The sequence below is a fragment of the Gymnodraco acuticeps genome, unplaced genomic scaffold (assembly GCF_902827175.1).
Source record: "Gymnodraco acuticeps unplaced genomic scaffold, fGymAcu1.1, whole genome shotgun sequence".
In the NCBI taxonomy this organism is placed as follows: domain Eukaryota; kingdom Metazoa; phylum Chordata; class Actinopteri; order Perciformes; family Bathydraconidae; genus Gymnodraco; species Gymnodraco acuticeps.
The window spans coordinates 348973-376964 of NW_022989974.1; the positions used below are offsets into that span (position 1 = coordinate 348973).

At 44.3% G+C, this 27992-nt stretch overlaps 1 protein-coding gene across 9 annotated transcripts in view; it reads right to left on the bottom strand.

The window, feature by feature from the left end:
* The window catches only part of camta1a (calmodulin binding transcription activator 1a), a 289606-nt gene that overhangs the window by 146448 nt on the left and 115166 nt on the right, over nucleotides 1-27992 (bottom strand). For all 9 annotated transcript variants that reach the window (XM_034211026.1, XM_034211027.1, XM_034211025.1 and 6 more), the window contains one exon: nucleotides 9380-9447. In XM_034211026.1, coding sequence (XP_034066917.1) covers nucleotides 9380-9447 — 68 coding nt within the window. The remainder of the gene's footprint in view (nucleotides 1-9379; nucleotides 9448-27992) is intronic.

Consider the following 27992-nt stretch of genomic DNA (forward strand, 5'->3'; position numbering starts at 1 on the left):
GAGAGAGAGAGAGAGGAAGCTGAGGCTCTGGCTGAGAACAGACCACACCGTCTCTTCCCCTAGAAATGATTCTTTTTGCCAGAGGACACCAGAACGGTAGGTGGTACACTCTCACCATTACATTTCACTTTTATCTCACATCCCCTTTCCCCTTCTCCTTCTACCTGTCATTCCTAGCTCTCTTCTCTCTCCCTCTCCCCTTTCTACTGTAAACCGCCTTAGGTGATTATGGATTGTGATGGTGGTGGGTGGGGAAGGCGAATCGCTGTCTTTGTTTCCTTAAAATAGGTTTAATATACAATTACCCAACACAGTTGAGCATTTCTGTGTGATTGTTACAATGGGCAGGGGGGGGGGGGAACCTCCCACAGCACTGAGGTAAACAAGGCAGTCTACATTAAACCCCGAGAAATCAGGGAGGGTATGCTTGGTTAATACGGGTGGGCTACTTGCTTCAGTGGTTAGAGCTGGTAGATTGCATTAATCTTGCCGTGTCTGCATATCAGCGAGACTTGCAAGAAATCACTCCAGTCAGTCACTAGAGACACATTAAAACCGGCTATTAAACTCTTTGGCATTCAATCTCTTTAATCAAAGAGGCCATCAGTCAACTGAGCAGGATCCCACACCACAGGCCTCAGAAGAAGATGCTAGAAAGGAGCCAGCGACTGGTGTCTGGCTGTGTTTCGTCTGAACAGTGTTGCTCCTGTTGGGAAGGCTACATTGGAGCGGAGCCATGCCAACCTTTACAGCAGCCCTCTATTTTCCTGTCTGTTTTTTCTCCCTCTGTCTGTCCGTTTGTCTGTCTTATTCTCTCCTCTCTTTCAGGCACACAACCAAGGAGCACATTAGGTGCTGGTGCTGCACATTTTGATGCTTGGCTGTCACTGTATCATTGTCTGGTGACATAAAGCGCAGTAAAGCACTGAGCAGTGATGAAGTGGAGAGCTTTTAAACCTGCGCTCACTGGCACATTTCTTGCCTTTCAACCAATGTCATTTGGGGAGTGTCATCATCACACTGTGAAAGTAGCCAACCCCCCCCCCCCCCACCCAAAACACTAAATAGAGAAAGAATAAAAGAGAAAACGAGAGAGAGCCTCCATCTTGGCAGTACTTGCTCCATTATTCTGCTTGAGGCTTGATTAGACAGAGGGGGGTAATTTACGAGCCACTTCATTGCCAATTCAACGGGCACATCACCTGTAAATAATTGAAACCCTTCATGTCCATTCCGACATAATCATATCGCTATCATGTTAATGTACCAGCAGTGCTTTCCTTTGGGTCAGGCGCAGGACTACTTTAAATCTTAGCTGACCTGTCACCATAACTCTCCCGAGCACCACCCTCTAGCAAACAGAACAAAATAAAGATGAAGGACTGCACGCAGAAATGATGAAAAATTTAAAATACAGTCAACAAATACAAAACTTCTCAGCAAGGCAGCTGGGTTTGCAGGTGGAGGGCGCACTTTTGTCAATGACTTGTTAATTATCTTGGCTTGTGATGTGGATAGGGTAGATTCATCGTCTTATCAGTCAAGCAGTGATTTAAAGAAATGCTACAATATTTAGATTGCAGTGGCTATTACAATGAGTTAAAGGAGACAAGGAGGACGAGAGAAATCAAACCGTTTGCTTTTAATTGTAGGGAATTGTACCATCATGGGAAATACTTCTCTCAATCACTTTTAATTATACCAGTGCTTGAAAAAAAACTTGATAAGAAATTGATAGCTATTTTTCTTACTTCATTTAAAGGAGTTATGAATATTAATTATCCAATCTGAAATGGTTCTCACCTTTCATTCTGCACACTCCTCTCAAATGCGACAAAAAAAGATTTGAATAATTTATCAATTGACTTGTATTTGAATTGATTAATTCACTGATGCAAAATTAATACATGGCTATCCTCCACATTCCCACCCACTCCATCCGCTCCCATCTTTAATGAAGCAGTTAAAATAGTAAGGGTCTTGCCTGGGGTAAAGTACTGACTGACGAAAATGAGCAGGGCTGGGGAGGGCTAACACAAATCTACAGTGATGAAGGTGTCTCATCACAATCAACAGGCTACGGTAACTATCTTACAGAATAAGACAGGTAAGAAATACCCAGAGTGTTTCATGCACAATGAGCTAGTGTTCTTTAGGGAGCAACTTACTGTATGGTAACAACAAAGGCAAGTAAGACATTAAAGTGGGTATGGGAACAAACTGTGCAGATCAACCCTATCGGTAAGGGGCAGAGGTCAAAGTAATGAGGGTGTGTGATTGTACGCGTTTGTGTTTTCTCCAATAAGCAGGCCTTGTTTGAGAAGGTACATAGCAAACTAGGCTTCAATTATTTCATTGGCATCAAACTATGAGGGGTCAATCCTGCCATTTGTTGTTTTTACACACTGAATGGTGCCACGTGGCAACTCATCACCCGATGTACTTCCTGTACTGTGAAGCTCAGCTGGGGCGAAGAAATGGGACAGAATGTGTGCCAATGTGTGTGTGAGTTTGTGCACACCCATGTGCCTGTTCTTTGCCGGTGATTCACCCAGCTCTCTGGCAGCCATCCAGGACCTATTTTCTCCTCTTTACATAACAACAAACGGTATCACTAAAGCCGTGTGTCCTGTCCTTTCTCTTCCTCCTCCTCCTGTTCCTCTGCCACTTCCTGTTCTTCCTTCCCCCATCCTCCAGTTTCCTGTATGTATGGGAACTTTAGGCCCTAACTATGCCTCGCTCCCTGGTGATATTGTGACACCAATGGCACTGTGAAGTGACAAGTCTGGAAGAGGCTTTCTCAGACCACACCCAAATCACAGAAGCCAGATTTTAGGGTATGGCATAGGATGGTGCGTGGGATGAGAGGCTGTTTCAGACTGAAAAGCCCCCTAGAGCTTTTTAAAGGCCCAAGATCCGGGATCCGCTACACCATATGCCTACAGGACAGCACCCGACTGGGCTCTGGGGCGTGTCGTGCTGAAAATAGGGATTCACAGTCACAATCATCCCTACGCTGGCCAACATACGGCCCGTTGCAACAACAGAGCGGAGTGACGAGGATGGTACGAGAGGGAGTGGAGGGCAAAGTGGGGTTTGCAAATAGAAAATCGAGGAGGTGAAGGGAGAGGAGCTAAAGAGAGTTCAGTTTTAAGGGGGGATGAGAGTGAGAAATAAGGCAATGTGTCTGTGTGTGGAGAGGGTCAGCATGTGTGTAGGAGAGATGTGTAGGCAGGGTTTAGTGTCTGGACTGCTCAGTGACTCAGGTGTGAATAATGTGTGTGTGTGTGTGTGTGTGTGTGTGTGTGTGTGTGTGTGTGTGTGTGTGTGTGTGTGTGTGTGTGTGTGTGTGTGTGTGTGTGTGTGTGTGTGTGTGTGTGAGTGAGTGAGTGTATGAGTGTATTCATGAGACCAAGGGAAACAGAGAGCGCAGTGAAGAGCTGGGTCGGAGCCGTGTCTCGTGGCTGAGGGTCAGCTCTGCTGTGTCTGTGGCCCGCTCCATGACAGCCTGCACGCTGCTCACCGGTGCAGAAGTGCTAATTGAATTAAGTCTTTATTATCAGGCTGCAGAGGCAGCAGTTCTCCCAATCTCGGGTTGCTTGGCTGACACTTTCTCCTTGAACACCTGCTTGACATCAACTTCCTCCTCTATGTATTTATCCCTTCTCTCCTGTGGCCAGCCACTGGCTGCACTCCTTACTCTCCAACACCTCCTCCGCCTCCTCCATATTGGCATACAAAGTGAGGCAAGACCTGTATGCTTTTCATGCTGCTTCCTTTATTTAAGCTACACAATACTCTTTGCTTGTATAACCTTAGCATCACATAACTTATTTACTTTAAAAGCTACACTGTCGCATTGCTATGAACACCCTACACTCAAATGTTTATTTCCATACAAAAATGACCACAAAAGGATTCATTCTTAGAGCTGATCGTGCCCTCACTGGCCTTCAGCAGCAGGCCTGGTGAGTGTAGAGGGAATAAAGGCGATAAAGCTGATGTTCTATGTTCTATTGAATAGTCTCTGGTGGGCAAGCTTGGCCAGGGTAATATACAGCAGCTGGGATGAGAACTAACATATATCTAGTCCCCTGTCCATTTCCACTAGCCTCAGGCTCAGGCTGCTTCCCTGGGCTCGGCTTGGGCATTACTTTAGAGGACAGACAAACAAGAGGCACTATTAAGTTGGCCAGGAGTCTGAGGCCCCGGCACTCGGCCCAGCACTAGCTGTAATCTATTGACCGTTTGCATTCTCCCCCCCATGCCCCAAAACCACAGGACTTTTCTCTTTCTGTTAGTTGAATCCATTGCTCACCTCCCTCAATCTCTATCTGCTGTTTACCCACTCTATTTCTCTCTTTTTCTTCTCCCTCGCCCTATGTCAGCTCAATCCCCCTCTATTCCATCTTTCACCCGCATTTAGTCTGTTTTCGTAAATCTTCTCCCCCCTCATTTCTTCTCCTCCTCACCCCATCCATCACTATTCCTCTCATCTCCATCTCGTCCGTTCACTTCTCTTATCGACATGTTTCCATTTTCTAAACTGCTCTCACTCCATCATATTCACTCTGCCTTTGATGGTTATTTTTCATTGTATCTCTTTCTCTCACTTTTACCTCATGCTCCTCCGGGTTCACCTCACTCCTGTTCTCTCTACTTTTTCCCTGGTGGGCTCAATTTCTCCCGGCCCACCAGGCTCCAGGTGGGCAAGGCTGTCCTCGTCAGGGCTGTCGACTATAGGTGGAAGCAGCGTGGGACGGTGTCCTCCAGGGCCCGCCAGAACGGGGACAGCCAGGGGAGACGTGTCACTATGCAACAAACTAAACTTTTCCTCATGATGAGTTGGGATGAAAGCATCAGAAAAGAAGAAGGACAAGCAACAGAAAAAGATGACGGAGATCAAGCGAGTTCCCCTCACCAAACAGTCTTTTTACATTTAGTTGACATGTTGGCTTTTTCGTAACTCTGGTTTGATCCAGTGCCACATGTCCTTCTGTCTTGGTTTCAATGAGAATTTATCTAATAACTCTTTATCTTTTATGCCTTTGTTTCTGTGCCTCTTTCTTTATGCCTACCCATAATGCTCTCTTCCATCTATGTCTCTTTCTCGCTCTCTCTCTCCCCTGCTGTTCCTGTCTTTTTCCACTCTCTTCTGAAACTCTGCCAGCCAACAAGTGCCACAAAGCATTAGGACCAAACACTATCAGACGCCCTTCTCAGGCACATCCTACACATCAGCCCGACCCCCACTTATACGCACATAGACACACACACACAGCGTCCAGCACTTCCTCACACCATGTGACAGACTAGGTGACAGAAACAGAGTGTACAGATAGGCCTGGGGAGGTCTTATTCACAGTGGCAGACTCACCCAGATACTACCTCTCCTGTAAAAAAAGAAAACATAGAATACACTAGCCCCATTTATAATTCAAAACACATCCACACAGTTATATATGCACGCACATGCCATGCCATCTCAATACATTCATAAATGCCTGCATATGTTCATCCACAATGCATTTTTCAAATGCGTAGTCACGCATACGGAAGAGTACATTCACGTACGTATTCACACGCGTAAAACATCCCCTCTTTCAATTTCTGCCAGTAACACAAACACACACAGATCAGCACAGGCTACATACACAATAGCAAATACCGTACACAATAGCAAACAAACAGTCATTAGTAGATTTCAGGCTGCCTCTCAGTTCTGCTCTACTCTGTTGTTGGTGTTCTCGTGCCTCTGGGGTGGCGCCGCTGCTGTAGGTTTTAATAAAAGCATTGTCTTTGGAAGCTGTCTAAAGGGACTCAGTTTCATTTTGGAGAGCTGCTGCTGCTGTTGCTGTGGATGCGAATGTGGGAGGAGAGAGGGCTATTGCGTTGGGACGTGGGGGCGGCAAGGTTCAGTGTCATTGCTGGGCCCTCCAAGGACTGGTGCTTATTGTTTGATAGTTTCAATATACAATGTGTGCAAGCGTGTATGTCTGTGTGTGTGTTCTGTGGTCATGGAAGCACATGAATACATTTCCAAACTTGCCTAGAAGTCAAAGTAAAAGCCTAGAATAACCCACAACTTTAACACTCCAACAGCTGTAACAATTCGATTCTATGTTTGTATTTTATGCAAGAGAGGATATCATAGAAATAAGCCCACACACATTCTGAGCAATCTGGATGACAGGCGTAGAAGCACTCTCCCTGTGTTTTGAGATGGGTTTGCTGTTCACTAGCCTTATAAAACAAACAGTGGAGGAAAGAAACACTATGTGTAACTGCTCCACTCATGAAAGCATGTGCCATCCAGGGGATGCTCAGGATAACGAGCTATTTCGATACGACACACAGGTGTCCATTACCTCTTTGGGCTGACCAATCTGTGACACCCTCTAGTCAATAGTTTCTCCATCTGTCAGCATACAAACACCTCTGAAAGAGCCCCTTAAGGAGACATTTGTGTCATTTATGATGGACAACAAATGCCTGCTCTCAACAGGAGCACATTGAAACGGCCATGATGAGGTCAAATCAAACGTTATTGCCTAAATTTGGCGCCACACAATTTGTTTGCTTCCCCTCTGTTTTCACTCTCCCACAGGCACCTTCAGATCCCATCAGCTGAAGCATCATGGACACATCCTTAAAGAGGCAAATGGAAAGAATGGGTATGGCTATCTGGAACTATGTAGGAGAGGAACATTCTAATTGTCCCTTTAAGTGTGTTCCCTCCTGTGGAGTGAAGGTGCAGGCTAACGGCCATCTTAAATCACAGCCTGGCCGTGGCCTTCATTAAAGCCATAATGCCGAGCTCTACCTTTAATGGAAATGGAACTCAGCGAGGCTAGGTGTAAATTACAGTGTAAGGCCTTAGTAGGGAAAGATTTCCCCAGCTCTGACAGGTGGGGCCTGAATTAGCTGTAGTGCTGTTCAAGCAGTCAGTGGGAGAACACTGCTATTGATTTTAAGCACTGTTGCACTTCCTATCTGAAAGGGAATGTGTATTACTAGAGCTAGGCACATCAATCACTCAGTATTCCACCACTCTCCCCTGGCACGCTTCATATTTTAAAATGATAAACAAACAGAAACAGACCAAAACAAAAGACATCACATGCTGTACTGTTCCTGTATGGCTGATGTGTATTAGCCTAGTAAAATATATCTGTGCATGCATGTAATTGGTTCACTTCATCTCATCTTCCTGTTGACAGGATGCCATCTCTATTCATGGCATGTCCTGCATCGCGTGTCACCTTGGTCAAACAGCTAGCGTCAGCTCCTTGCGCTCTGGCTGTGGCCCACTCCCATGTTTACGACCTGCATGTGTCAGAGTTGTTGCATGCATGCGGTGCAGCCATGCAGTGCGCCGCCTCTCTGTGTATGACCCTGCTGCTTATCTCTGGCTCCCATCATGCCCCACTGACCCTGTCTACAGGCACTGGCAGGGAGAGAATTAGCCTACTTAGCCTATTCCCCACAGGGGTCAACCCACACGCAGACAGCACACACCCACAAACAGATGCAAACACACTTGCCCGCATGCACCCGAAGATGTGCGATGACAAATGATAAGGCAGCACTTAACCACAGGTGTCCCCAGTTTGACCTTTCACCCATGACCTTGAGCAAAAAGCTTTTCATATAGAAGCCGGCCATCAATCATCTCCCATCAATCACACATACATGCCGCACCCTTTCACTCCCCCCAACCTCTCCTGGCCCCAACATCCATCACAATGCTGTACCCTTTCACTGACATCTGGGAAAACACAAACACTTCACACAACCTCTCTTGTCTAGAAACACACACATACAGTGAACACAAACACACATACACACACACACATCCCGTCGTGCATTGACGGCTGTTCTAAAACATTGAATGTGTTGTTGTCAGGTGATCTCAGGTATACGGGCTGCTCCCTGGTGACACATTTGCTGAGCACCTGCACTGAGACATGACATGGGGCTGAAATCCCAGAGCGCTCTGGCAGCTGAGACCACAGCGTAGCAGACAGGGAAAGTCACTAGATCAAAAGCGTCTCTCGTTTCACACATATGTCAAATTTAGGCTGTCTTGTGCTGGAGGAAGCCAGCGCCATGACATTCTGATACCCTTCGCAGTACTTCACCTTTTATTATATCCTTTCGAGCCTTTCATATTTGTGATTTAGTGTAATTTACGGCAACATAACAGCACCTGTGTTTTCTGTGGAGGGTAATCAAATGAATACAAACTTTACCCGCTGTAGCAAATACGCCTAACATTATTTTCATTTTTCGTGAGTTGAAGAGTAGAAAGGACATTCTTGATAAAAAACAGGTGAGCTCATTGCTCTTTTGGCCCGTGCTCCATAATTACACCAGAGAACATATTGTAATTGGCAGTGTTTTTATGCAGAACTATTATCAATGTCCCTCCGAGGCAGCGGAGAAGAGGAGGGGTGGGGAGAGGGACGAGACGAATGGGTTCTATATCAGTGAGCCCAGGGTCCATTTACACATGGGTGAGGACTGCTAATAAAGCCAGCGTAGCCAGTCCACATTGCAAAAACATAGAAAGGAAGGTTTTACACATTGAGCTGATTCAAAATGCATGAAAATGTTAACTTAAGTAAAGGGGACATTGTGTTAACAGCTGTAGTGATTGTGTGGTCTGTCAGTGAAACAGTCAAATACGAGCCAGTCCGAGAGCTGTCCGCCACTGTCACATGTAGAGAAATTGCTATTACAAGGCCACATGCATTATTAATTATTATTCTACAAAAATTATATAATTACATCACAGCCAACGCAGCCACAAATTCTATTCATTTGCTGACATGAAATGGTCCATGTTTGCTGAAAAGTCAACGAGAACGTGTCCTTTATTTGCAAATTGGCCCTATATGTTTCTGAATATATTAACAGCTGGCAACCCTTTTGTAGTGGAATTATTACAGTAGCTCTTGGCATTTTGTTCCACGTGTGGGTGTAACGTCTGACCCAGACAAACACCTCCAGCTCCAACCGTGTTATTAGTGGAGTGTTGAATGTGCAGACCGATAGGAACACATTAACATTACATTCAAAGCAGGCACCAGTGCATGTTATGTTAATTGACTTGCTAAAAGGCAATTATTAGTCAATATTAATATTCTATCATTTATCCAAAACTGTACACTTTTCTGAACAGCCATCAGCAGCCTGTAATATTAATCATCCTACACTGAACTTGAAGAAGGTTGCAAGCTATGCAAAGGGAAATGCTCTTGAAGAAAACAATTATGTAAAACTAAAAATGTAAATGCAGACTCCCTGAATGTAATATTTTTAGGGCTATGAATCTTAACTTGTGTTTTAAAAGAGGGCAGATGTGTAATTGTCTTACCTTGTTTTAGGGGATGTCGTTAGCCATTCTTCATGCTTTTCAAATGTTATCAAGTAAGCTGCGATCTCCTGTGAAAAAGAAAAGAGAGAAGAGAAGAAGGGAGTGAGGCTTAGATATGTCATCTTTAATCACTGTTCTCTTGTGTTTGTAATACATCGGTGAGACTGCTTCATTGATATTCAGACAGTCTTACCGGCAGCGCAAACACAGGAAAGACGGAAACAGGGGCAGTGTCGGGGAGCTCAGGCAGGTAAACGGAGACTGGTAAAAGTAAAGTGAAAGACAGAAGTGGAACGCGGCTGAGGTCAGATCATCTTCTGAGACCATCTTTGATCAACTTCTCCTCTGAGGACATCAAGGTGCTCTGAGAAAGATTGATGTCTCTGTGTTTAAGAGCGAGCAGCTTTTAACATTTTTGGTCCGATCCTCCCCCAAATCCCTTTGATCTGCCCTTGACACTCCTCTATGGATCAATCCAGTCTTTAACCTTTGAATAATAATTACACGCCAGTCTCACAATATTGACATGTGTGTGTACTGCTGCTACAAAAAAAGGGTGTAAATCCTTCAGTCAGTTGTGTACAAAGAGATGTAGACACTGAAGTTAAAGAAGCCCAAACTGCCACTGGTATAATAGAGATACTTCAAAGACTTTTATGTTTCCCATGCTCGCCGTGCCTACTGCATCAGTCTGGGAGCACGATAGACTATACCATGCCATTTTCTCAACAAACTAATGGGCAGACATAAAAGCACTTTGGATGCTGGTGGACAACCTAATGATTACACTCTTCAGCACTCTTCAGCAAGAACATTTGTCAGCTTCTCAGACAGTATGAAAGCGCTAGACTTGCTGCTATCTTCAAGAAAAACATAATCTTTTTACGTTCTAAGGATGTGCATCTCTCCTCAGGTTGGAGTGTCAACACACCTTTAAGTGGAGATATGTTACTTAAAGATTGTCTCACTTGAGTTCGGCCATAGACTGTATTTGTTTAAAGATTTGGGCCTCTTCTGGGCATTTTTGTTGTTGCTTGGCCTGTCCACACGGGGCAATAATGTCTCCAAAAATACCAGCTTCCTCAACAGCAGGACTTGGAAAAATATCAAACAGCACAGAGCAATAACTACAACTGGAGATGTTTTTCGTTTCCTTTTTCCTAAGTATTCTCCACTGTAATAAGGCTCCCATTGTCTAATCAAGGCTGTGTCACAAGTGATACCTGGCGCAGAGACCCAGCACTGTGGCCCTTAGGGACCCTGCAGGGCGCTGCAGTGTGAGGGGTTCCCAGGTTGGCGGGGGTTCCAGAAGAGAGGGGGTGGTAGCATGACTGGCAACCTTGCCTCCAGGTGCAGGCAGGGAGATAATGCTGCGTTGATTAACTTCCTGTTCTCCTGCCATAATGACCGGAGGCAGTGAAGCCATGAGAAGATGAATTGAGAGAAAGATAGGAAGTGGATGAGGCTGTCAAGAAGCGCTCAGGGCAGCTCCTCTGCTGTATAACTTCTGCTGTATGACAGAAAAAAACAATGGTGAAATGAAAAGTAAGTAAAACCTAAAGTCAAGAACCTTGTTGCTGGAGTAAGCAAAACATATTCTCTTCAGGAAGTTTAATGTTAGCTGTGCCAACAGTAATTACAATGTTCACAGGGAAAGAAACAAGGGTCACAATAAACTTTCTTCTCTGCATACATTTGTAAGTAAATGAGACTAACACGGCAGTGATTAGATTAATCCCTGCTATTCTGTGCTCATTTTGGGAAGGATACATGGCAGCGGGAAGCTCCTTCAGTGACCTCTGTGTTAGCACATATCCCCTTCCATCACTCTTGTCCTTAAAAAGCAGCCACAGCCCCGGCCTCAGTGGCAAAGAATGAAATAGAGGGCCGCATGGTCTCGTATTTAGAAAAATAAATAAAATAGAAGTGAGCCTCTACCTCTGGCTCTTTGCGCACCCCTCCCTCTCTGAACAGATGCCAGGGATTATTCCAACCCCCCGACCAACCATAAAGGTGCAATAATCTTATGGTGAGGAAACAAACAAAAACAGACGTGCAGCCATTAAACAGCTGCAAAGAGACAAAGTTTGCATGGGCGGCATAATGAGAGGCTAACGTGCGTTCAGGTTGAACAAACACGCTTTGTCGGTTAGTGCAAGAGGGGCGGCGGGGGGGAAGCGGTGTGCTGAACACTGATGGTGCATCAAAGTCAAACCAGCAGCTGTCAATGGGCTCCGGACTCTATCTGCTGACCTCAGTGCCTCTGGCCTGCTCTCCCTCACTAGGGAAATATTCAGAAGAGCCCTCTGTACACACAGCTCCTTCCTCCACCTCCTAGGTCAGAATCCTGCTTGTGGAGGGCTGTGTGTACTTCCTTTATGCCTCAGCCTCCCCACTGACATGATCTTAGCTGAGGTTTTTATCTCCAGGTGCTGAAATATACTGTACCAGTATTCTGCTTTAAATCGAAGCAAACTCCCTTCTAAGACTGATCTAAATAAATAACAATCAGCACAAGCTACCGGTGAACCAGAGAGTGAGTATGAGCAACACCTCTTCTAATTGACACGGTGGTTGCAAAAAAGGGGGGGGGGGGTTTGTTCATTTTCCAGGGGAGAGAACAACCCCGAGCTGTTTGTTGTCACCCAGCCATCTCATTTGTTTCTTTTGTCTCTGTAAAAGCTGCGACACACTGTTAGCACAGGGGGCCGCCCCAGAACATGACGAAGCAGTCTAGTTTCAGGGCTGATGGAGATAGAGAGTGTTTGTGTGTGTTTCGTGTTACAATCAGACGAGCTGATTAGTGGTTACCAGCCTGGGCCTGGCACGTTATTAACATGCTCTTCAGAGATGTCACTCCTGTACTCATCAGTGTGTCTCCTCTCTTCTCATTATGGTCCTTGGTCTTGGAATGACCTTCAATCAAGCCTCAAACTGATGGCACTTGTCCTTATAGCCTGTTTTAAATAGAGGTTTACTGAGGTCCTAACCACCAGCTGCTCTTGCAGTAATAAGTAGTGCACCTTTCCCAAATGTGCACAATGTAGTGACTGCTTTTCGTCTTTTGTTTACTTAGTTGTGTTCTCTGTATTTTACGTGTCTGTGTTATGTGTAATAATGTGTAACGTTGCTGCCTTCTTGGCCAGGTCAGCATTGTAAATGAGATTGTATCTCAATGCTTTTATCTGGTTAAATACAAATAAAATATCTTCCACACACCTTCTCCAATATATGAATCGCTCACTTACTCTCATTTCTTCTTTTTATTCCTTCTTTCCCATAACCGCTGAGGTGAAAAGGAAAGCCACTATAAGAAAAATATATCATTTTGAAATGACTGGCTTTTACCGTCTCGCCTTTCAGATGATATTTTCACTCAGGAGGTACAACATTTTCTCCAGAGAGAATCAGCTTTTGGCAAGTCTAGCTATTTGAAATTGGAGATAACTCTAACATATTCATCCAATTTCACTTCTTTGCACCAAAGAATAGGGATGAAGGAGCGGGAAACTCTTTAAATAAACACTTTTTGTCCCACATGTTGATTCTCTCAAACTTAGTTGTAATGGCAATTTTAGGATCAACTGTTTGTAGGCTTGATCAAATGGATTGCATTAGACCCTCACCCTTTCCTACTGCACAGAAGCCAGTCAAACATGAAGCCGGTGTTTGATGGAGATATTATTCTACAGGGGATTCACTGTCCCAGGATCACCTGAGGCTAGATTGTTTTTCAGTTCCCTCTGATTCCCTCTCTCAGCAGCATCTTTGATTTATGGGAGAAAAGAGAGGCGTTGAGAGGACCAACGCTCCAGCATTTGGCTGACAGACCTCATCACTTGAAACAACTGTCGCTGTTCCATTAGAAGGAGAGATAGGAGTCTTTTGGCATTATCACAGGACGCATCAGACACCTGTCTCTAAAAACCATCCATAATGTGTCTCCTCTCTTTCTGCATCCACAGCGTATTTGAGCTGACAGAAAATCAGAGGTGGGAACAATACAGCACTGGGAACAGAGACAACACCCTGCATTTCCCTTCATTTAAATACCAAATCTTACATCATTGTCTGATAAAGCAATCTTAGTTTTAAAACCTCTAGATTTACTGGACACATTATGTTAAACCATAGAGTAATGAGTCATTCATTGCGAGCTCAGACATTTAAATCTTCATCTCCCGAAAAAAGGATTCAACAATTACACCACATGTTTGTCCATTACTGTATTATTCCAGTTATACTGATTCTCCAGTGACACTAATGAAAAGGCACTTAATGAATAGCCATATTAGAAAAACTAACTTTAGCAACGCTATTGATTGCAGTAAAAGCCTGAGCTAATGAAATGAATATGAGAGCCGGAAGAAATGAAAGAATAGATGGAGCTAAGTGTGGGAGGGGAGGAGAGTACAGCGCCTCCAGGCTGCCTCGTGGTGAAGTCTGGGGAGTGCATCCTCAAAGCTTTGACCTTGCACTGCACTTGAAAGCAGGAAATGGATGAGAGGGGGGCCACGAGATAGATACTGAGAGAGGAGCCCTCCCTGATGACCTGGGTTTTGCAGTGGAGTGCCAGGTCATCTGATATTTCCTCCAGGGCTGCCCAGGAAAACCAACCTGCCCAGGGCCCGGTGCAAATGGACTTGGGGGGATTTGGTGTGGGGGGGGCGAAGTTCCGGGCTATCACGAGATTACACCAGAAACAATTCAAATGCAATTAGACACAGACGAGATAGAGACTGGCACTAAAGAAAATGGGTGGAGAGGGAGGGTGGGAGTGTTACTGAAAAAGTAGAGAATAATCAAAAAGAGAGAAGAGGAACAAAGTTTTAAGTTTTTATTCCCATGACAATGATAAATGCATTTAAGACAGGAGAAGCGTGAAGGTATAGTGATTAAAAAAAGAGCGCTTTGGTTCGATTCTGCAAGCAAAAGCACCTTTGCTGAATCATTTTGGGCTTTTTTTGTTTATACTTCATGAATTCTTAATGCACTAGCAATAATGTATCACACACTGTATCTATGTAATCTCATATGGCCATATTACTGTTTCAAGCCAGGGGAAAGTAGTAGTAGGTAGAGAGAAACTACTGTATTTTAGAAAGCTGTAACCTCTAGCTAGCCTTTAAGATTTCTGAGCATGGCTCATAATAGGATGCAGTGGATCTGCTATCAAGAGGTATGGTCAGGACACAGGAAAAATGAGTTTGTGAGACAGGTGAGACAGAAACAGACATAGGAGATTTGAGAAAGTGAAAGTAAGCAACAACAGAGTATGGAGCTGTTGACAGCTGCACTTGGCATCTGTTGAAGATGAGTTAGGCTGTTCAACGAGTCCCTGTGCTGGGTTTAAAAAAATGCCCTCTCCAGCATACTGCTCATTAGGTCCTGCATGGAGCTTTCCAGGGATGGCCAATGCTAAAAGGGAGGGGTGGAAGTCACACTGTGTCCACTCTGTTGCTCTACTGTGAAGGAGCAACAGATGTGTTCTGCTTTAGCTTTCCAAGCAACACAAACAACCCTGTGTATATACGGGCAATGGATTGCTTTAAAAAGAAAAACTGCTGCTGTGTCTCAATTTGCAGTTTTCCATTCCTACACTTACTATTTTGAGTGCACAAGTGTGTTTACACAAGTGACAAGTATGTCAAAATGCAGAGTACAATGTGTGTCAGGATTGTGCACTCATGACAGTGGAAACGTTTAGTGTGCAGCGCTATATATAACAAATGTCAATCATATGTGCATATTCATTATATAACCTTTTTAGCTAAATGTAACTGATTGTAAAGACAATTAGTTTGTCATTTAATTACCTCTATCTGCTAAATGTTACTAGTTACTCCCCAACAACCATGAACATGTCAATGCTACCTTGCTAGCTGACAGGGGCATTCTCAAAACAGCTATTGATTTAAAAGAAAAAAAACACGACATATAACTGTACAAACAAAATAATCAGAATTGAGACACAGCACATTGTGATGGCTATAACAACATTCTGAGAGCTCTGAAAAATGACACATCACACCTAGCGCATTGCTCAGCACACACATCGGCTACACCTTCACCACAAAGGGCTAACCATATCTTAAAGACACACATTTTGTTCCGTTCCTCTATGTAACTTGCATTGTACCTTCTCAGCTCCTGAGCTTTAGTTCTCTCTTGCCATACCGGATGTTAGAAGGGCAAGACAAGCCATCCACTGGCCTACATTATACATAGTTCTGGGATCAATTTGGCATTGATCGTGGATAGCTTAGATGTTTTCCAGTAGTTGGTCAATGCCTCTCTTCACATTTCTGCTTGGCATGCTGGTCATAAGGCTGTTCTGAAAAAGGAGGCATTCTCTTGGGGAGCCTCCTCATGCTCCCCACCGCTGCACGCCTCCCTGCTCACACAATCAATGTAACCCGCAGCTGCTCCGCCAGCACTCTCCTTTTTGTTTACTATATCACTTCTCTACTCTACACTCTAATACAAACAGAAGACTTAGCAATAAGGAAGAAAAGGAGGGGTTTGCATTTTTACAATGGGCCATACCAGACTTTAATTTATCAATGCAATATGAAATATTATTGGTGTTCATAAACACAGAGCTCTTGCTCACTCACGCACAAACTCACACACCATACAGAGTCACTAAATAGTTTTGTGAGTATGAAAATCACTTGAGTCATATTTTGATGCCTAGCTATTGCAGCTATTAGACAGTGTTTGCTTACACAATCTCTAAAACAGCAAATTGGGGAATATATTTTGGACGCATTCTTTTGTATCCCTAAAGTATGTTGAACCCATGCCAGTGGGTTGGTGTTGCTAAACATGTGTCAAACATGTGTGTATTATGAAGAAAGAAGATATCAAACCGATTCAGCAAACCCATTAGGTAGCCAGCATTTTAATAAGGACTATTCAAGTATTCTCAAGGTTTGTCAGCTTTAAGAAATAGTCAATTACAAAAACAATTAAAATCCAGAAGCAGGCACAATGCTAAGCTCCTATTAGCCAAAGACAACGACACTACAGCAGCAGCATCAAGTTACTTAATTAGGTGCAGTGGCTTTAGCTGAGATACCACTAGCGAAAAGAGTCAGGTTTGTGACACTGGAGGACTTTTAAGAAATAATAATACATTGTAATTGTTATTCTTAAATTGCAGTAACATTTAACAAATTGAATACTTTACACTATAAACCTAATTAAAATGTAACTAATATCATAATCACACAACATATATTAGATTTCCTCTTCCTTCCCAGTTTGTATTCCCATTGCTCTGCTCTTCCAGCAACAGTAGTGCCCACTAATGCGCTAATGGACCACTCCAAAATTATTTGGGTATTAACTGTACATCATTGGTGATGTGTTAATATGTTCCCAAAGAAAATACTAGATTTACGATTTAACCATCCAACACCAAAAAAGGCACATATAAAGTGATTGTCTTTATAGTTTTTTCTCGTGTATGGGGACTCTTCCTATCTCCTTTGCAATTAAATGAAAAGGGAGCTGGCATGAAGCACGATTGTTTGGGTTTAGGTGTCATGGCTACCATCTCGGTTAGAGATGAGAGGATTATTTGGCTTGAAGGACTACAATGGTCAGCAAGTTCCTCCCACACACCTGTGAATACAGTCTGTATATTGATACATTGTTATAGTAGTACAGTGTCTATGTTAGGAGAGACCAGGAGAGACAGCAGCAAACACAGAAAAGATTAAAGGAGCATGAAAATGAATATATTGGTTTACAACTGAGCACAAGAAAAACCTGGAGGACTCAAGAGAAGAGCTTGTGTGGGAATGGATCTACAGCATGTGGTGTGGTAGGGATACACTGAATGAGAATTGGACATAAAGTTGACTGAGATGAAAAACATCCGTCTTTGTCAGCCATAATTAGGCAGCATTGTGACCCTCTGGATGTTGCTATGGATGTGTGTGTGGCTGCGGATCTAAAGCCCATATGGGACCACCTACTGCTGTACCCTTGAGAGATGTGTCTTTGTGTAATGATTCTTTTAGACCTCTTTCTTCTTCTATCTCTCTTTCCCTCAGGCAATAACTTCTGGCAAGACTTTAAGACGTGTTGGAAGCTCAGCAGAAATGTTGAGCTCTACATTAGTAAACAGCGATAACAAATGTGTAGGTGTGTGCACGCGGACGCATGGTTCACTTCCTGGCACCCCATGGCTGTCTGACCTCATATATGCAGCAGGATGTCTGGTCCCCCCTGCTGACAGCCCAACCAAGGAGAACGCAGAGTGGCGGAGCCTCCATGATGCTGACCTTACCCCAGCCCCACCGCCGAGACTCCAGGCTGTTACCCCACTCTGCTGCTCAACTTTTCTCCAGCTCAAACACAACTTATGTCCACCCAAATGAGGGACAAAACCAGCAGGAGCAGACAAACTTCTAAGACGAGGTGCTTCTCTCTGTGTGTCCTCTCTCTTTACTGTACGTCTTCTTTTTGACAGATGCTCTTGTTTCGGTAGACAGCCGATATTGAAAGTGTCATGTCATATTGTATACACAACAGCCGCCAGGTCTCTTTGACTCCAAATGTAATTTCACAATTTCATCTAGAGTGCAGACATAAATGCTACATTTGTTGCTTTCTTATGCTTGGTGTGAGGAAGATATTGTTGTGAGAATCCACAGAGAGGCCATTAAATGTCAGCTTAATATAATTGAGGTGTGATTTTTCTCTGCGGAGACATTGTAAAAATCCAAGCTATATATCCTCAAATATCACCCAAATGTTCACAAAAGTCAAGGAGCAATATCATGCATAAATGAAGTGACAGTGGAAACTAGAAGGTCACCGTTCACTTCATATCAATCAACTGATGTCACTTTCATTTTAGGGCTCCTGCTGGACCTATCCAAAGAGAAAGAGGGGAGGGGAGCAGCGTCTCCCTCGTCTTCCTCGAAAGTCTCAAATGAGCAGAGTTCTTTCTCATGTGATCCTGAAAGCCTATTTATTTCAGACTCCAGAATCAATTAATGCCAGCATTATCCTCTGAATTCCCCTATTCAGTGCAGCCAAATGACTGGGGCACCCTTGCATGAAACCAATTTCTAACTTTCAATCCGAGGCACACCCCAGAACCACCTACAGGTCTTCCTTCAAAATCGCAGCTATTTTTGACCATGGAGTCATGCATATGTGCCTATGAGCATATGGTGCAAATATGAGTGTGTGCACGCTTGCATGAGTAGCATGCTGTGCTGCGGGGTTATGTAAAGTTTATGGTGTTCGGTTCAGCCTGTTCCCAATGTGCAGCTATAGTGAACGGGCGCTTGAATACAAACATGCAGAATGTTCTGACGGGAGCACAAATTGTGAAACACAAAAAAGCCAGCTCACCAAAGCAGAAGGAGGAGAGACAGCCAAAAAACTGATTGAATAAGAGGTAGATTCTGTGTTAAAGGGTAAAAATGTTATGTCTTTAATGGACTACAGAATATGTCGGAGGGAGAGTGAAATATTGAGCCCACGATGTCCTGTCACAGAGAGCAACACACACTGCTCTGGAGACAAACTGAAAAGACATGAAGACAAGACAAGTCTGAAAATTCAACAAAGGGATGGCCAGATCTCCAGCTCAAGCCAATTAGCCGGCGGAAACTCTTTTTTCCCCAACTACTCGTCAGCATGAAAGGATCACCCTTTGTCTGTCAGACACATGCCTTTATCCTCAATTGCTACTTCCTGTACAGACACACAAACACACACAAACACACACACACAAGGACAAACACGCTTTAAATTCGTACATGAACAAGTTACATTCCTGCTACTCTCTTTTCTGTTCCTGTCATCTCTCTGTACGCCTGTCAGCACACACATGTCCAGGCAGAACACACACATAGGAACACACACAGTCAGATCCTAACATGAACTGCACTCATTTTATCTCCCCTCAGCTCCTGCCATTTCGCTGACTGATGTGATTGTTAGTTCTAGAGGAGGGCTCTCTTTAATTGAAGTGAGTTTGAGTGTGTGTGTGTGTGTGTGTGTGTGTGTGTGTGTGTGTGTGTGTGTGTGTGTGTGTGTGTGTGTGTGTGTGTGTTTGTGTGTGTGTGTGTGTGTGTGTGTGTGTGTGTGTGTGTGTCCAAAGCATCGCCTGGCCATGGCTGGTATTGTTTGGCCTATCGGACAAGCTGTCAATTGCTCCTCTCCTCTCTGCTGCTCTCTCTCCTGGCTCTGCGCCGCTTTGTGTTCATGTTACAATAACGGGAATGTGGGAAGGTCACAGACGCCTGAAGTTAAACAGACACACCATCATGCCCGTTTCGTCTCCCAACAGCAGACCCCAACACCGGACATCTATGTAACACTAACTATCCACATGAGATACCGTCAATGAACACTCAACACCAGAAACAATCATGTTCAAGGTCATTATTACCAAAATACTGAAGTGCATCTGTATAGGATACATTTGCATCAGGCTAACTTTTCTACCTCTATCTGCATACTCCCATCTGCCTTGTGTGCATTATCAGTCTCACATCTCTCCCCTCTAAAAGTTTGGCCCGGTGAGAGCAGAGGCGCAGGCTGCTCTTTGTGAAGGCTGCTCTCTGCGGACAGTAAGGGATCGATCAACCAGACGCTCCAATGGCCGGCTCCTTTGTGAGCCCAGTCTGGCTCTGTGCAGCTCTCCTCTGTTTATCTACCTCACGTCGCTGGCTGGCTACATGCTCTTAATTAAACATGCCGCACGGCTATTAATTGTCAACCAGATTCAATTTGTTCCCCGGGCACACTGTGAATGGGCCTCTCCTTCCAGAACAAAGGTGTCCGACAGCCATGTCAGAGTTGAACAAAAGGCCCAAGGCATCACTTATATCTCCGAAAAGGCTGAGCTGCCACAGCTCGTAGGCAGCCATTGAATGAGGTGTTATCCCGGCAGGTTTCCAGACAGGTGTTCAAGAGGTGTTCAGAGAAAATCGTCTTGTACTTTGCCACTCCATCTTTTTCCCGCTCAATGACATTTGGGCTTAAACAAAGCACTCCATCAGAGTTTAGCTGCTACAGCTTTGCAAGCTGCCGTTACTCTTTTACCTGCAAAAATACCCATTTGGTAAAATACTCTAAATCTTTTTAGATCTTGTTTTATTTGTGACCGGCTCTATCGAAATCAGTCGGAAGTCGCAACGGCTCATTTCAGAATAAACGTGGATTTACGTAAAAAACAATTTTTTCAGGGTTCGGGTGTTTTGTTTGATTTTAAACAAACAAATTCTTGGCTTTCAGAATATGAAACTTTTATTTCCAAAATCACACGATAAATACATTTTTTAAGCTTGTAAAGGGACGAAGACAGGCACCTCTCACTCGCAATCTGCTCTTCCAGCAGCGCCGTCCCCCCTCCCTCCGGCTGAAATTATGAATGTAAGAGTATAGTAATCATAGATAACACGGCAGGGTCCGTTACAGTTTGTTTTCATCTGATTTCAATTAAACAAAGTCTTGGCTTTCAGAATATTAAACTTGTTTCGGCAAATTCAGATGATAAATACAACTTTGAAGCTTGTAACGGCATAATTACAAGCGGAGAACGGAGTAACTTAACGTCACAGCAGGGATAACAACAGCCGGTGTTTCTCGTGAGTGTTTTCCCCGGGAAACAAACACAATACACACAAACGCAAAATTACACAAACACACACACACGCGTATACACACACACTCGCGAGCTTCCCCTCCAAACGAAAATATCTTCTCTCCGTAGTATTTTGATAATTTGCTCCACTAATAATCAATCAGATCGATGGATTCCAGAGAAGAGGAAACTTTAAAGGCCTTTTTCTCAAAATGAGGACTCGGTGACAGTCATTATATAATGTGACATATTTCGCTTAATATTTGGAGTACAACAACAATCCTGATATCATTAGAAAGCTAGGAATATCCTATTTCCAACAGTGTATACAACTCAAAATGTGTCTTCGGGTCAATGCAACTGATTTCGATGGAGCAGGTCACATTTTGTATTATTACACAGGAGCTCTTTTCAAATTGTGGAAACAGATAAATATATAATAACCCAATGACTGCTAAGACGAATTTGGGAGTAAGCACTTGCCAAGGCGTAATATAATTCATAGTGATGCATCAGTGTTGCTGGGGACTGCTCCAGCATCCAGGCAGAAACCACAGAGCAAGGTGCCAACACATCCATCCCCTTGCAATTCCCTCATCCGTCCCACCTCTCAGTAACTCCAGCCAACACCCCTATCATTGCTTCCATCCCAAAACAACCTAAAGCTTCGTGCCCAGCTGGTGCCAAGGAGGCCTGGCTGGTGCTATTGTGTCACTGCCTAAACCTTCCACAATACAACGATAAACCTGCCCCCTCTGTGCCTCCTAAGTCACACACAGAACAGATGCCAAACCAATAGCTGTCCACACAGAGACCTCTTAACCACAGGGTCTCCAAATAACTGACACACAACAATACTATAAAGTGAATCCAGTTTTAGAGCTCTACCTAAGACAAAAAAGAAAGATTTCTTTTTTACAAGTTTATTATATCAGAAAACAAAAGCAGTACTGTAGTAAAGAAAATACTATAGTGTATAAAGCCCTGTTCAAAAACTGCGTTGTGGAATTTTTAACGAGAGCCAGGCGAAGGTGGTGTAGCATATAGAGAGGAGATATTTTCCCCAGTGTGCTTCTGTGCCTGCCTTTTCAGCAATCCCAATATTTTGCTGCTGGTGAACTCACTGAGCAGTTGAGGAATTACTTATTTAAAAGATAAGGTTTCCTCTGTTGTCAGCAAAAACCGCCTCTTGTCCATAACAGGAGAAAACCAATGCAGTGTGAAATCAAAGGTCACCCAGAGACAAATAGCACTAACAGGCGAGAGCAGGGGTGACAAACGCTCCCTATCAGCAAATTAATTAATAGTGGAGATTCAACGTGGCATCTCCAACACAAAGGAGAACAAACCGCCTTGTTGTTTCAGCAAGAGTTTTAAGAGAACAAACACACTCCCCGTTTCTCCATTGCAATCAAAGCCTGTTCACACGCATCTCTCAAATGACTCTTTCATTGAATGGTTAATATGGCAGCTTTGAGAAACCATTGATCTCAATCTTCGCCTTGAGATGCCTCCGTTGAGCTTTCCTCAGCCTGCCTTCAGCTAGGGATCCTTGGGGCAATGCATTAAATGCCTTACCCCAGGCAGACTGCTAATCCCCAGCATACACAGGTGTCTCTGTCTGGCCGTGACCACAAGATAAGCCCGAGCCTGGAGGAGACAGCAGCGAGCAGTAGACACAGAGTGCACATTCGAGTGCGTCTTTGCATCCGGTACACAGTCACTCACCCAGTTGAGGAGATGGGCTGCAAACAGCAGGTCTGAGACCAAGCCCCGATAATAACACCTCGTCTGGGACCAGCTAGCGAGAAACATCTGCATCCCCTTATCTGTGCAATGGCTGCGCTGTCGAAACGACACGCCGATCATTTGCTGGATTACCCCTACAGTAAGCTGCTGCCTGATGTTCCTTCACAGATCAGTGTAGTGGAAATGTTTATACAGAGCAAGCTGGGACGAGAAAGTTGTCTCAATGTCTTAGATAAGCATGTAAAGCCAGCGTGCCGGCCGCAGGCACGGATCGCAGGGCACCCTACTGCCATTGATCCCAGTCACAATGTTCAGTTGTAGACCGGAATATTCAATACACTTCAGTTTGATTAGGCCAAAAAGTAATACTTAATCCACTTGACAAGTATTCAAGTAGTGGAAGCACATTCCTCGATGAATATCTAAAATATACCCAAAGGATTGAGCCAGGAGGAAGAGATTAATTTCAAAAAAAGTAAACGCATTTATTTAAGGCCGACTAATTTCACGATGAAATTGTTGTTTCCAGGCAGAAAGGTTGCGATGAATAAATGTTTGGTTAATTAGATTTACAATCAAGGGCAGTTAGTAATAGCTACATAATATCCTACAAATGTATTGCATTAAAAAATGTTCCATTTATATTGCATTAACAACGAGGGGTCTATGCCCTTGATGTGAGAAATGGATTGTGGAGCTCATAGCAGTAAGTCAGAAGGCAGTGTTCACATGTAAGGTCATGTTCAGATGTAGCTTTTGGCCTTTTAATGGTCATTTATTGTTCATCAAGTGTGTGTTCGTGTGTGAAGGCTTGCGGGTTTCTATGTGTGTGTTTTATGTGTTCTCTCCCCCCAGCGGGGGGCAGCACCACCCTGGCCTCAATGCCTCCACCCACTCATCCATCCCACGTCTTGTCTAATTAAACATCGTTAACATTCATCCCAAGGTCTTATGCAGATGAGCACAGAGGGAATGTGGTGCACTGCGCATTAAGAAAACAACTTGGGGGGTGGCAGAGAGGTGAGCACAGGGATGAGATGGGGTTGTATCCGAATTGAGACGTGCATGGATATCTCCGATTTGACCTCATTCATCAATTAATTACCACCATAAGTAGGAGGTGATGTGGAACCAAAGCTGAAATCACTGCACCGTGGCATCTCCACCACCAGTTTGTTGACTGTGTGCGTGCGGGCATATGTGTATGACAGACAGGCCCCCATTAAGCACTGAGCCATGTATATATGAGCGTGCCTATGCGTGTGTGCACCTACAGCATGACCAGAAAGGCAGACAGATAGACAAAAGTGATAGGCATCAAGCCAAGCGCTGCCATCGGTGTCTCCTCAACTGAGCTGTGATCACAGCTCAGTCCTGTCATGTGGCTGTCACTCTATCACTCACACATACACACACATATACACCACGCTGCAGATTGCGTGGTCCTGTCTTTGAAGACACTCTTTGTTCCTTTGTAGCTTGTAGGGCACTTGAGGTGTAATTAAAAAAAGCAGACTGTAACGGCCCGTCCACACAGCAGCTTTGAACAAATCTTGAAAATCTTGGAGCTGGGCGTGTCTGACAGCTTGGGGATTTTTTGCGAGCAACACGACCAACAACCAATCACATGAATCTTCCGCCCCCGACATACAAAGCAAAAAAAAACGGGGATTTTATGCGAGCAATATATATATATATATAAACTCCCCAAACAGGCGAAAACCTACCAGTTTACCCCACTGTCTCTGGCACCTCCCTCCATGCCTGGTTCCTCCGGTTTGTATCCCGGTAAATAGTCTGGTCGTAAAGAACCGGGTGATTTGCTACCGTAATTTCTCGTTTGGAATATGAGGAAATTAACTGCGGTCTGGCTCTCCCTGCTTACACGCGGTTTGATTGGCTAGAGCTTCTACTGTCAGATTTGCATAAACGGGTTTGATTGGCTGACGCTTCCAGCTCAGCTTCAAAAGTTGAACATTGCTCAACTTTTGAATCCTGAACATCCTGGAAATCCTGGAAATCTTCGCTTCGCTCCCCCACAATGCAGTTCGGCGACAAGCAAGGAAAAGTGACGTCATCCCCATTCAAAGTCAATGGGCAGAGAAGCGTTGGAAGCGGTGGAAGAATCGTCTAAAGCTGCTGTGTGGACGGGCCGTTACGGCCCCTACACACGGCGGCGTGCGTTACCGCTTGGCGGTGGGCGTGTCTGAAGCTTGGGGATTTTTTACGAACAACGCGACCAACAACCAATCACATGAATGTCCCGCCCCGGACATACAAAGCAAAGCATTCATGCTACATCCATGCTGGCTAAATACTGTCTATGCCTGCTAGCTGTCCATTCAAACGAAGTACACTGGATATAAACTCCCCAAACAGGCGAAAACCTACCAGTTTCACCCACTGTCTCTGCCACCTCCCCCCATGCCTGGCTCCTCCGGTTTGTATCCCTGTATGTAAAGAGGGACTGGTCATATAGTACCGCCACGATCATTTTCTCCTCCATTTTTTGACATGGGAAATAACTGCGGTCTGGCTCTCCCAACATACACGCGGTTTGATTGGCTAGCGCTTGTAATGTCAGATTTGCATACGCGGGATTTGATTGGCTGACGCCTCCATCGAGGCGGCAAAAGTAGAACATTGCTCTACTTTTGCAGCGAGCACTGCGAGAGAAGCTACGCTTTGCTCCCACAATACAGTTCGGCGAATCGTGACGTCACCCCATTCAAAGTGAATGGGCAGAAGCGTTGAAGCGGCAACGCACGCCGCCGTGTGTAGGCTCCGTTACCCTTTTGCACATACCCGATGCCCTGAATTAGCACCAGGGACAACACAAGCTAGATAACCTGCTGTGCATGGAAAACAAGAAAACAACAGGGGAACAATTCAGGAACAGAGTCTATGTGAGACATGATCAGAATACCTAGAAGCGATGGGGGTTATGAGTGTACCAACAACCTTGTCAGTTCATTTTCGACGAAAGCTATTTTTCACAAATTGTGAAGCTACCGGCAAACATTTCATCTATTTAAACGCAACATAAAATCCATAAAGCTGGCATTAGCTCAGCATGCATTGCACAAAGATCTCAACAGGGGTATACTTTGTGAGCAGGTGCATTTGTCAGAGACAGAGACAGGGTTTGTACACTAGCATGGGCATGAATGGCACCTCACAGTATTTAATCCAGTAGAGTAAAATGGCTTTAAGAGGCAGTGGTAGCTGTTATGTTCTGAGGGAGTGCCTGCCAGGGCACTGGGGCGGGTGTGGCTGCATGGCTGTGAGTTATGTGTGCCGCACATGGACTCATATTGTTGAGGGTCGGCTGACGTCTGGCCATGCACGGCAGCACAGCACAGCACTTCCTAAGATCCTGTTTGTAACTGTCTGTGGAACAAGAGCCCAAGGGAGGAGCCTGCTTAAACTCACTCACCTTCACCACCGGCCTCGGATCCATCTCTGTGCACGGCATGCATCCTACATGCACTTATGCACACATGCAAGTACTCAGGCAAAAAATATACTAGCACACACACACAAGCTGCGTGCAAACCTAGCACAGGGTTGGCACACCACATGTGGGCCTTTGCAAAAATAAATAGTCGTCCTCAAAGGACCAGTGTCAAATAGGCATGCATGAAAAAGCACAAAAAGCACTTTGCCCTGCATACATATCTGATGCACGACAGCCAAGGTCAGTCCAAATCCTCTATTGGCGCCCACTTGAATCACCTTCAAGGATCAACAACTTTCATACGGTGCTTTGTGCGCCTTCTCCATAAACATGTTGTGCTACTTGACTTCCAGTTAGTCTAACCGAGTGATAAGCTAATTGTGAGCTAGTCAACAGTGCCGTAGCTGAAACCAGGCGCAGGGGGCGCTGTGTAGACAGTCAAGTACAGGCAGTGAGGGTGAGCAGGCAGACTCAGGAAACGATGATGAAGTGCAACATTAGTGCGGTGATTAACTCCTTCTCTCGCTCTTCCTCCTCTCGTTCAGTCCCATTTCCTCCCAATGCGGGACGGGAGCGGAGCCTCTGATCAGTGTGTGTGAGATTCTCTTGACACACCGTCCATCTGTGTGTGTGAGCTGGCAAGACAGCAGGCCTTCTTCACCAACATGCTGTCGAGATCCCTCCTCAACGTCTCTCCATTACAAAACCTTTCCTCTCAGGCTCACCAAACAGTACTGAAACTTTGATGAGATAGTGCCCCATTTGCTATGACGCTATGATGTTAACATGCAATGGAGTATACTGTAAGTGTATACAAACAACAGCCATCATATCTTACACACTACCGCTTTTCCTTCCATGGTCCACAATGTGCAACCTGAGAAATGTTCTCATGCATACAGTAGCAGGAAGTTATGCAATAACTGCACAGGCTATGCTTGAAAAACACCATGTAGAACATTCCTGAAGACAACAAACATCCACTGTATTGCGTGACTAAAGGGTTAATACTCCAACAATGGCAAACTCTCAGTTTCAAACCATTTTTACATTTCCTTCTTCAGTTTGATAAATAAAGAATTATGATGCGCCTGCTATACATTATCAGGCTTATTACATGTCTAATGAATAAAGCATTTTTTAAAAAGAATGCATTATATATTACTATATATTCTAAATAGATGTAATTAATATAAATAAAAGTTAAACAAATAGCTGAGTCCAGAGATCAGAAATCTAGCCTTTTTTCACATCAAAGCATAGATAATCTTTATAATTGTATTTGGAGAAAATTTCCCATTTAGGTTTAAATGCTCAAAGATTAATTGTGTAAACCTTTTTTATATAGCCTATATCTACCTTTACTTTAACACATTAACACAAATTAAAAGTATAAACACATTTTGTATTTGTTTAATTAAGAAAATTAACATTTTGAATTAAAAAGTGTTGCTTGCTAAGAACAACTTCTGTGCAGAGGCTCACAGGATAACAGATAACAGCCCTCTCAGCAGCGATCGGTGGGCCAGGTGGCTGTGGCAAATGACCTGCACTCAATGACGCAGTAATAGCTTCACCTCTTCACCAGAAAGGCTATTCTGTGATCACATAGCCCCCACTCATATCAGATTGCATCACCAGCCACCAAGCAGGGAAGTCCTTTTTTTCTCTCTCACAGGTGCAGAGAAAAAACAAAAAGGAAGCCTGGTGGAAACTCAGAGAGCTAAAAAGACAGAATGAGTCAGGCTCCTGTTATTAGCAAGTCTGCAGGAGCCGACTCCTCCAGATGA